Raw genomic sequence first — 12,066 nt, forward strand, 5'->3', positions numbered from 1 at the left:
AAGAGTCCCATGAACTCACTGGAAAAAAGTAAAGTTGCGCATGTTCAAAAGAAATGCAAGAGGATTTTAAAAATTATTTCGAAATTTATATTGAGTGCTTGGTTTAAAGCATTTAAAGCATTTAAAAATTAGTGAAACCTCTTTGATAGTAGTTATACAACAAAAGTGATTTTTAACCTGCTTTTCCAAAGGTTTCTATAGTGGTTTTCTTAATGGTGTTAAATAATTTTTAATTCCGTTGACTGACTTTATTCGAAGTTGTAAAGGCTAAAAAAAGGCAAACCAAGAAAAACAATGTTTGTTGAAATCATTTGCTGTAGGGAGTAAGATAGATACCTGGCAGTTTGTTACGGCTTATGGAACTATTAGCGAAGAATAAAGAAGTGTAGCTGAAGTTATTTTGGTGGAGAGTTAAACAGTGTAGCCATGGAAGCTGTTCGGTTTGTTTTGATTCAGTTCCTCACTGAGCACTGCTCGCCCATCTGTATTTAGGCAATAAAGTGAAATTCAGTTACGTAGTTTGGCTTTATTTTAATGATGTTTATCGTATGAGTTTTCCATAGCTATATAGATTATCGTTGTTGTTTTCTTCTGTTTCTTATTTTGCCCAGTCAATTTATTAAATACTTCCACCACTGTACTTAATAGTGACTGAAGAAGAATGTTAATCTCGTTGGGTTTTACATGGCTTTCACTGGCTCATGAGATGGTGACCGTGGTAGTTGTCAGTTCTAGATGGTAGTTACATAGTGTACACAACTGTAGATTCTGTCTGTGTGTCCAGCCATTTGTGTCCACCTTTCTTGTTGAGGTCAAAACCAGCTTGTGGCGTGTGGTGGGTTGACCTTGCCTGGTTGCCAGACCCCACTCAGCTGCTCTCTCACTGCCTGTCCTCAACAAGACAGGGAAAAGTTCCTGGGTTGAGATAAAGGCAAGGAGATTGATGACCAGTTACTGTAATGGGCAAAGCAGACTTGAGTGGGGGAAAACTGACTTAATTTACTGACAGTTTACAACCTGTTCCCCTCAGCCCCGGCTGCCGGGCACCGTTTGCCCTTCCTTACCCAGGCTTTCCCCAAGGTCCCCGCCTGTGGCTGAGAAGCTCAGAAGCTGCAGTGGGGCCATTGGAGCTGGCTGGAACCGGCTGTTTTCAGCACTGGCAGCCCTGGCTGCACCTCACAGGGGACACCCATGGAGCCAGCCCACGAGCACTCGCACCCAGTATGTGTGGAAGGGCATGTGTGTGTTTGGATTTATACGGTTGGTTTTTTTTTTGTAAAGGTGAGGTAAAGTTTTTAGATGGTTTTAGAAAGACAACCAAAAGAAAAACCACAAAACAACCACAAAAAAGTCAAACTCCAGATAGAATTTTGCCAGTGCTGTGGAGTACAGGAACCCTTGAATTATTTATGTCCGACTTCCCAGTATGTTCCCAAAAGGCTGGTAGTATTCTTCCTGTTCATCTGTCTATGATCATCTAAGATTTTAATTTGATTCTCTCAGGAGCGTGTACATGCTCTGACTTACAGAATCTCACTTGTATTTTTGTGACACTGGTAGGAAATGCTGTTGCTGTTGCGGCAGTTAAATGCAGCCAGTTTACTTCAGTGTTGCGGTTGTACACTCAGCTATAGAGTACTTTGATAAGCTGCTTAATTTTTATCGTTCTTCTCATGCTTGTTCAAATTTTCTTTCTCGATTTTAGTGTTAGGCTCCCAGGAGTGTGGGTTAAAAGGCTATCAGCCAGCTTATTTTATGAGGAAAAGGGAAAAGAGTTGGGGTGGCTTGTCTAGAGGGAAGCTGGAGGAGAAGCAGTACAATGGTGGTCATCATCATGTGGGATAATGTTTTCCTGAAGAGGACTGATGGGATAATCAGTGTTTCGTGCCCATGGTGGGCAGCACAGGAAACACTAAGATTAAATGTACTATATTAAACACTAAAGCAATTTTTCTACTTGTAAGGCTGCTGGAGCGACGAACAGAGGGAAGTGGCCAAGGGGATGCTGCAGTGAGGGAAGCTGTGAAGGACTGGTTATGTATATAAAATATCCAGAATGACTTAGGGAAAAAAAAAATCTGCCCTGACTAGAGATTAGGTAGTGGTCCAGGGGCTTGGAGGCCCGTTTCAGCCTGTGGTACTGGCAGCTTTGAGTTCCATTTAAACCCAAGAATGTCTGATTTCTTATACTGAAGACTGATGTAAATTTAAAGTCCATCTCTGACTGGGTGGACTAGGGCAAATGAGGGCCTTTGGTATGTTGGTGTTAGCTGTTGAAATCCTACTGCTGACTTGTGTATGATTTTTTTAATGTAGCTACCCTTGGTACAGCACCTTCTCTTCTGCCTTTGAAAACTCATTCTGCGTTTCCTATGTGGCATTTCTCATGTGAATTTGTGTAATGCAAAGATGCTAAAATATGTAATGTTAGCAGCTCAGCTGGATAACATCGTGCTGTAGGTTCAATGATACTAGTACAGTTTATTGCAGCAGCTGATTGTGCAATCGGATTGTTTTTTCCCTGTTTTTTTTAAACTGGTACTTGCAAAAGTGTAGATTACTAAAGCAGTTTTTGAAGTGTTCTCTGGTGGAAACAAGATGTTTACAAAAATTTACAGCCTAAAAATTAAAATTTACTGAATACAGTCCAAAAAACAAGTTCAGCACAGCAGCAGGCAGTGGCTGCCTGTATTGCACAAATGTAATTGTTTTGAACACACAGATAACAGTGTCATTTTATTGATAGCATCTTTCTGGCACAGAGGGTCTTCTCTGTTGACCATGCGGCCTTGCTGTCCCTCTCAAATACACTTTAATTTTGGAGTGTTTGTGCTAGGGCAAGTATTCTTTGTAGCAGATAATTATTTTCTTCACAGCAGCTTGGGCAGACTCATTTACCCCCATCTTCCTGAAAACTTAGCAACAGAAGCACACCATGCCTCAGAGGGTCTCATTTGGATTTGCTCAGGCACAGGCCAAATTCTTTGTGTCAGGGAATTTCACTTAATTTGATACGTGCAAATTAACGTAAGCTTTAAAATACTAAATTTGGTATTGAGAGATAAGTAAGACATTCAATTAAATGAACACACAGAGAAGACACTTTTACCCATCCTGGTATCCTATCCACTCACTATATGCTAGACTCAGTCCCTTTGTGAGTTGATGAGTGAGGTCTTCAAATACAAGTGCAGCAGCTCAACCCCAGAACATAAACACTTACTAAACCCCTACAAGTTTTAGTTCCTGGTGGTTTTGTGTCTTTCCAGTCGGGTCCAGTAACCATGTGCTGTGGTAGAGAGCTGGGGTAGGGGGCAGCAGGTGGGTCATTTTGTCAGGTGAAGAACTTAAATGGACCTCAGATGACAATGATTTGTGGAGCTGGGAGCAGGATGAAGGAGTTGCTGACTTAGTCTGGCTTAGTTTGCTGGATTTTATCTCCTCAGGCCAGTATTTATGAAGCAGTGGAGTCAGCGGAATCTCCCTGCCAGGGTCAGGCTGCCTGGAGGAGCCGGAGGATGAGCAGAGCAGACAAAGGGGCTTTTTCCTGGAAGATTCTTCACAATTGCAGAGAAAGTAGTCCCGCATCAGGGAGCTGCTCTCAGCCACTGTGTCTGAGATTATTTATCAGAGCATCATTCACAGCTCTGATATTTCTACCACCACCAGTGCAGGCTTGGGGAGGCAGTTCTTCACAGCTCATGCTCTTGCAATTCCAGTGTCTCCCTTGTGAGCTGTCCTGACTGGGAAGCGTGGCTTCTGACTGCCCAGAGAGGGTGTCTGCAAGGGCAATAGGACTGCTTGATGTGTCCTTACTCATGTTCCTGAATGCTGTGGTCTCGCTTGTTCTTGTGCACAGTTTTCAGCTGGACTTTACAGGGCATGCAGTTGATAGCCAGGAGTGTTGCGCTCCAGTGTTTTCATAGAATCAGCTAGGTTGGAAAAGACCTTTTAAGATCAAGTCTGACCATTACCCCAGAACTGCTATACTACCACTAAACCGTATCATTGAGGGCCTCATCTACATGGTTTTTGAACTCTTCCAGGGATGGTGATTCCACCACTTCCCTGGGCAGCCTGTTCCAATGCCTGATCACTCTCTCTGTGAAGAAATTTTTCCTAATACCCAGTCTAAACCTCCCCTGGTACAGCTTGAAGCCATTACCTCTCATCCTCTCATTTGTTACTTGGGAGAAGAGACCATCCCCCCACCTCGCTACAGCCTCCTTTCAGGCGTTTGTAGAGAGCGATAAGGTCCCCCCTGAGCCTCCTTTTCTCTGGACTGAATAACCCCAGTTCCCTCAGCTACTCCTCGTAAGACTTGTGCTCCAGACCCTTTACCAGGTTTGTTGCCGTTTCTGGACACCCTTCAGCACCTCAGTGCCTCTCTTTTATAGCTATTCTGGAACTGTTAGGCTGGTTTTTATTTTATTGGATAACTTACAATACTGAGAAGAAAATGTTTTCTATTATGATATGGCAGTTAATAATTTAAAAAATAGATTGTTGGACAGTAAGGTAGTAGAATAAGTATGTATATGAATGTGTGTGCGTGTCTTTTATGTAGTACTTTACAACACAGTAGCAACTTAAAGAGTGTGCCACAAACTGCGTAACTTGTTACAATACAAGCTGATTCCTGTCTTGCAAAAAAATGGGAAAATACAGCTCAAAAGTCCTTTTAGATTGATGTATTGGAATCATACGGAAGTTTTGTACAGTATACTTGCACTTGTGACAGACACTTGTATATCATCTCAATTTTTAAAGATAAACTTTGAATAGTGTACTTATCTGATCAGGGATATTGCCAGAGCCACTTCAGGTGATATGCTTACAAAAACTGTGAAATGAAGCCGTATGAAAATATGTAGCTTCTTTAATTAAAACTATGTTTAATATCATGCTTCAATATATAAACTAATTTGGCTTGAGATTTAGAGAGATTTCTCTTAGGAGAAATAACTGGCTTTTTGATGAATAGTCTGTACTTTCATGTTTTTGTCTTACGTATTTATGACAGTGCCCTGAGCTTCAGGGAGATTTAGGAAAAAGCTACCTATCTGAGCTGAGTGAGTGTTCTTGGGTAGCACTGTGGCTTCAGAGTCATCTCCCCTTCTTTTAGAGCCCTATGGCAGACTGATGTGGGGGTGCTTGCTGTGGGTATTAAATTTTATATTTCCTTTTACCAACTACCCTTTCCCACTCTTTTCCGACTTCTTATTTCATCCAGAAAAAGTTACACTTTATGAAAACATGAGCTTTGAAAAGCAGAAGGGAGCCAGGGCAGGGTTTTTGCCATTGATGTGAATGGAGAGTCCTGTGCATATACGACCCTTCTGGTGACATCCCTCTGAATATCCCCACTGCTCTTCAGGGGGCACATCCAGCTGGCAGACTGTGGGTCAGTTTTCTTCCACAGAGTAATTCTGGCCAGCTCCCACATGAACGTGACCTTATCCTAACTTGCCTGTGCATAACCATGCAAGCTGCCTCTCTGCTCCTTGAATTCTGGAATGTGGAACAACTTGCCTGCTGAGATGTGCCTGTAGTGACATTTAAACAGAGATGCTACCCTATAACTTAGCCTTCAGAAAGATATATTTTTTCCACAGTTACACAGGCATTTTGCTCTCTAAAAATGAATACTAGAAATGCCTTCCAGTACTAAGAATCTTTTTTGTAAAATGTCTCAAAATGGCTTAACAACTGGTATGCTGTTTTTCTCAAAAATACTCTGATAAAATGTTGTCAAAATCACCTTGTAGACTAGAAGAAAGGCAAAGCTAGTTGCCTAGGCTTAAAATATAATAAATATTAAATAATCATCATGTTAGAGAGTCAACATTAGATGTTTTAGTTTTCTGTCATGTATAATTTGTTGGGTTTCTGTTTGCAAAGCATTTCATGATTCATTACTTTCATGATACTGTAATTTTATGTTGGATGCTGCCACTGGAACACTATGCAAAAATCATAGCTGTAAATGGTTTGAATCTTCTCCAAATGTACTGTGGTGAATATTTTGGAATAAGACTGGGAGATCATTTAATATTTTGTTTTATAATTAATTTAGGCCTAGTTTTAATTTTAATTAAGTGATAGATTAATTCTATATTACAGAACATAAGCATGTTCTACACTTTTTTCCTTGAATTAGTTTTGTTATTCTTATATGCATATGATTTATGATACGTATCAGGTTTATAATAACAAAATCATTGTTTTTTCTGTCAACTGCAGAAACTATGCCTGTTCCAGACCAGCCCTCGTCTTCTGACAAGACAAGTTCCCTTAGTCCTGTGCTGAACACATCTAATGGTGATGGCTCTGAAACTGAGACCACCTCTGCCATTCTAGCTTCAGTTAAAGAACAGGTATGTAAGTGCTTCATCCGCAAGCTAGAAAAACAATAATATGATTTAGTCTTTTTTTACAAAGGTTTCGTAGGTGGTGTCTGAACAATTTCGTTCACACACGCACATTGCAAAGAATGTTAAATATTTCTTTGTGTCTCAGTATACTTCCATGTGCTGTCCTACAATTAATTTAATATAATCTAATTGTTCATGTTATTCTCCATTTTCACTCTTACTGTGAATGGTGGTTTTCAGAGATCTCTCCTGTTCTTGTTGGCAATCTGCGTGTGAACTTAGAGCATTTAACCATGGCATATAAAAACTATAGACAAATGAGTAGTTGTGAAGAAGATGTGTTGTCCTAGACTTTTTAGTTAAAGGGATTTATAAGAATCCTAGGATTTTAAAATGTAACGTATATGTGGGGGTTTTTGTTTGTTTGTTTTGTTTATGTTTTTTGTTTGTTTTTTTAAACTTGATGTGGGATTATTTTAGGACAAGCTTGAGTAGGGACGGAGTATTTCAACCTCATACGGTTAAAATCAAAGGTATTAGAAATTTCGGAAAGAAAGGTCTTTAGTGTGATTCTCTGCTTGATTCCTATAAGACAGGTTTGGACGTTTCACTATAAATTTTTGTGGGCCTGGTGTATGAGATTTTTTTTAGTGCTTCTTTGTACATCAGGAGATGGTTAATATCGCAGTTCATGAAAACATCTGGTTTCCATCGCTCCCTTATTTGGCTCAACAGCAGCAGTAGGTATCCAAAAGAGAGACATTAGAAGATACCTTCTTTTAGTCAGCTTTCTCCTTGCTGATTGTGTCTAAATTGGTTCTCCAACTATAAAGTTGTGATCATTCATTGCTTCTTTAGTAAAATCAATGCATGAATTCAGCTTATAATATTGCCATCGGAGTAATAGCTGTTCAGTCCTTGGGCTTTTATAAAAATTATGACCTTTTATTTTTTTCTTTTTAATGTGTACAGGTTGTCTCTTTTGGGTGGTAAAAGTTACTTGTATTTTCTGGTTCTGAAAAGAGGAGTGCAAGATAGCAAGCTTGTAGCATGGAGTTTTGTCTTAAGACTCATGGCATGTTGTATTGGAATTACCCATGGTTTAGATGGTTTTATGCATATTCTCTTATGGGACAATAACAATACTTGGCCACGTACCAGTAATGTTTCAGCCTGTACCTCTGTTCATTGCCAGTGTTTCAACCTGTGTTACTGTGGTTTTGAGGAAAAATATCTGCCTTAGCTTTTGACTCTCTAATGTTGAAAAAATGCACAGGGAAGTTACATAGGCAGAAGATAATGCTGCGTCTGCTTTTACAGTGTGAAATACAGTATTGAATAGTGAAGAGTTCTTCTCTGTTGTTGGGTTTTGTGGTGATATTAATAGTTTATACCTGGTCATGTATTTTGCAGCTGAACCTTCCATCCCCATAAATCAGTGAATTGAGTACTGGGGTGAATTGGTGCTGAATCGACTAGATTAGGTGGATTTTAAGTAGTAAAATATTAGCAAAGTGATTTCCGATGCCTGTGAACCCCAGCAAGAAGGAGCCTGTAACAAAGGAATTCTGCATTCTGTTATCCCCAAGAACAACTTAGCCAGCTAACAAAAGGTACTGCTAACAGGATAATCTCTTGAGTTACAGGGGTACAGAGTACCAAAATTTCACAGCTGTTGTTAAGTAAACTTCAATATTCTTTTTTCTTTTTTTTATGTGTAGTAAAGATTTTGGAAAAAAAAGAAACAACCAACCAAAAAAAACCCCAAATCCAACCAACTAACCAAACAAAAAAAAACAACCAACAAAACAAAACAACCAAATGCACACAAACCTGCTTTTGAGCCTTTTCTATTCCCCAGAATGCTGTGTGTCTTGACAAACTTCTGTAATGTTCTGTCGGAACAATTCTGGGTCAGGTCATCACCGTGTGCTTCAGGCAGTTGAAATCCATGACACTGATTCTGCATTAGGGGATATTAGGGGAGTAAATGAAGTAAGTTTCTAACTGATGGTTCAGATCAGTAACCCTCTGCTTTTTAGAAGGAGGAATGATTTACTGCCTGGCATGTGAATTTGTGTTAGTGCCCTTTGTAGGTGAAAATATACATAGAGTTTTAGAAATAGGAACACAGACAGTCAAAATTATTGCTAATAAAGAAAAAGGTGAGTTCATAATCAGTGAATCAAATTGGTTATGTTTTCTTCATCTGTGCTGATGTTAAGAAGTTTCCTTATTTTTTTTATTCTCTGAAACATTTGTGGCACCTTCATGTGTTACTTCTCATGAAATAACTAGAATGGTATCTTTGAGTGATTGCAGTATTTATGGTACTGTTGACTGTAACAGGTACTTGCAGTCTTTGAAGAGGGTGGGATACATGGAATATGCAGAGAAGTCATAGACATTGTCCTCATTTGTTCTACTTAAATTTCCTATGCGAAACATAATTCACAAAAAGTGAAGCTTTGCAGTGCTTAGCTCGAAGAACAGATACCCATGTGCATTCTTATTTTGAGGAGACCTTTGTTTTCAGTGTTTTCAAGCTGTCCTCATGAAGAGGAAGGGTTAATAACTTCTGAGAAAGTGAAAGCTGTTGGGCCTTTTTAGTCTGTCTGTTTGCTTTTAGACAGTCTGCATCCAGTTCTTTAAACTGAAATCAAGTAGTGTTAAAACATCTGTATGAAAAAGGATTTTTTTTTTTTTTTTCTTCTTACGTACTGGCAAACTCATTTGGCCCAGTGCTTTATGGGTTTTAGAAAACGTAAGGCCATTTGTTTCTGCTTTGTCATCTGTGTTTGTTTCTGTAAATATGGGAAAAATATTCAACAAGCAATGTGTGATATCAGGACTCTGATTTATGAGAACACATGTGATAGGTACAACTATTTCTTCCACAAAAAGCATGATACGTTTCTGATTGGGAATTTCCACCTGTGCAAGAGACTTCTGATCCCACTCAGTGTTAAAGCAATTTTAGAAAGAGAGCTATTGATAATGCTGTTTGGAAGAATCTGTTGAGTGAGCATGTAGATGTAAACATGTTGTAAGCTAATGTGTTTCCTAGAAGTCTCCAGCTGTATGTCATACACAATACTTTGGTTCTTGTGCATACAGAAGCTGCTTCCTTGGAAGCCGAGGAGGAATGTGGTGACAGTGACCTAACAGAAGCTTGTTTTGGCATATTCTCTTAATAAAAACACTTTGAGGACACAAGATAAAATGAATTCCTAAGAGTGAGATTCATCTTGAAGCACCAACAACTGTATTCCGCTCAGAAATAGTATCATACATTTGTTTTAGTTTGCTTGTGACTAGTTTCCTTTACCATTTTAGTAGTAGGCTGTTTCAGAGGACAGCTCTTTTCAGAAAACTTATGCAAAGAAAAAGTTGTGTAATGTTTAATATTTCTTCTGAATCCTTTTTATCTACCTATTTCAAATAAAGATACTTATTTTGGATTTATAATGCTCACTTTTTTAATAAAGTAGCTTCTATTACTTTTAAATATTTATCAGTTTTCCCATTAGAAAGCTACTTGTCTGTCAAATTGTGTTTAAAACTAGTCTGATAAACATGACTTAAGTGATCTTGTATGTGAGGTGTTAGTACTGTTTGGAAATGGGGTTGTGTGTGTCATGCACATCTTGCATATGTGTATGTAAGTAAAATTTCAGATAGAAGTGACTGTAGAAGTTCAAAGATTTAATTTCTTCTCTTTCCTGTGCCGTGTTGTTTTTCCCATGTCTTTAAATGGAAGTTTTAGAACAAAATAACTTATCTAGATGGATGTTTCAGTTCAGAGGATTTTTTAAGGTTTTAAGGCCAGAAGAGACATGTGAGTTCATCTGGTCTGACCAGCAGGTCATGATATTTCATACAGTCATCCAAATATTGGGCCTCAGTTCTGATTGCAGAATGACTTTTGCAGCCATTTTCCCTAATGTAATGCATGACATATTGTAATATGTGATATTCACAAAAATAAAATCTCATTCTTGCCTTGTAGGAACAAGTAATTACTCTAGTAACCTTGGGTATTCTGTAGCTTTTCTAAATAGGTTCAATTACAATACATTCATGTCTCGCTTACCCTCAAACATCAGGCTTTATCTCTGCCTTTAAAAGTTTTCGCAGCTCTATTTCAGACCCATGCCAATTGTACTCAATCAATATATATTTCTTTCATTGTCTCTCTAAGTAGCATGTCAGTATACTTACTTCCTTAGTTACAGAACTCCCTTGTTTCCAATGAGATTTTAGAATACTCCAGAGAGATATTCCTCTTCTTTTTTGCCATCTTTCTATTTTCATTAATATATTGATTTTTAGGTAAGAACTAAACTTCGTAGTACAAGTCTATACAGTGGATGCTATACTGTTTCTGGATAGACGAGTGTACTGTTGAAATAAAGAGCTTTGTGAGTACAGCTATTGCTTCCCAAATATGTCCTCCAGTTGATGGGAACTGCTTTTGGAATGTATGATTCCACTACTGGAAATGGGGACTTTGATGGATAAGTTTTGAAAAGCATCATTGCAATTGCTAGTGAAGGGAATAATTTAACATAGCAACTGTATACCCTGCTCTATAGGATTCTCAAGTTCTTGGTTTAGTCTGGGACTGGTTTCACAGAGCTCTCCAGAGCAGCCATGAGCATACTCGTGTTGTGCTTCTCAGGAAATGGTGGTTTACAAGACCAGAGACCTAGATAAGTAATGTCTGTTCAGAAACCTGTATCCTGGAAGTCACGCGAAAGAGGTGACAGCCATAGTAGGTGCAGTATGAAGAAACTAAAAATTACTTCACTGTGGTCATAATCCAAAATATGTATTTTGGGGATTGGTTGAAATGAGCTGGGAGTGGAAGGGCTTCTGTGAAGATTTAGTCTGATCGAAAAGTATTGGGAGAGAATATATCCTCACAGTAAAACCATCTTTGAAGAGAGGGAATAAAATGCTAATTATCAGAACAAAAGTAGAGTTAAATATGATGCTATTTTGACTTAAAGTAATGTTGAAAATTAGTAGTTCAAAGCCAAGAATTTCAAAGAAGCTGGGTAGAATGCCACTTAGTGATAGCTCAGTCTAATGCTGATTTAAAACACTATTAAAGGGCATCACAAAGAAAGGCAAAATATCCTTTCTTAGCATGCAGCCAGTGTGTGAACACACTTTTTGCTGCTCCACAAGCACTTCTGCGTTAACTTTTTTCTTTTGCTAATACTGGAAGAATTTCAAACTTTGAATAAAGCTACCATAAGAAAGTAATAATACTGATCTCAATTTTAATAAATTTAAATTTTATTGTATTAAATTTCTTAACATTTTAATGTATTACATTTGTAACATTTTAACACTGTTGATTTCTTTTCCTCTGGTATCGTTCATTGGGGCCTTTTAAAATGTAAAGTATTTTCACACCAAACCCCAAGTCTTTTAACCATCATAGTGAAATAGGATGTCACTCTTAATCACTTGAGAGGGAGATCTTAATGAACTTAAAATAGTTAGAGAAGTGGCTGGTCAAGTTGTGCTTCTTCCTGTATCTGATGCAGCTCCTTCTGTTGTACTGACAGACATGGACTTAAGCATTCCCATGTGGGGAGTGCTGCTGGGGGAACCTGGGAAAGCTAAAAATAACTGTCTGAAAAGATAAGAAGCAGCTTTGTGTTATGGGGGGTTGAGTGTG

General features: G+C 38.5%; 1 protein-coding gene across 3 annotated transcripts in view; it reads left to right on the forward strand.

Annotated features, from left to right (window-relative positions):
• Window positions 1-12,066, forward strand: part of CTNND2 (catenin delta 2) — a 645,018-nt gene that overhangs the window by 112,823 nt on the left and 520,129 nt on the right. For all 3 annotated transcript variants that reach the window (XM_057428749.1, XM_057428750.1, XM_057428752.1), the window contains exon 2: window positions 6,244-6,377. In XM_057428749.1, coding sequence (XP_057284732.1) covers window positions 6,244-6,377 — 134 coding nt within the window. The remainder of the gene's footprint in view (window positions 1-6,243; window positions 6,378-12,066) is intronic.

This window comes from Pezoporus wallicus, unplaced genomic scaffold (genome assembly GCF_028554395.1).
Source record: "Pezoporus wallicus isolate ANWC-B61680 ecotype Strahan unplaced genomic scaffold, APGP_CSIRO_Pwel_v1 contig_6658, whole genome shotgun sequence".
NCBI lineage: Eukaryota > Metazoa > Chordata > Aves > Psittaciformes > Psittacidae > Pezoporus > Pezoporus wallicus.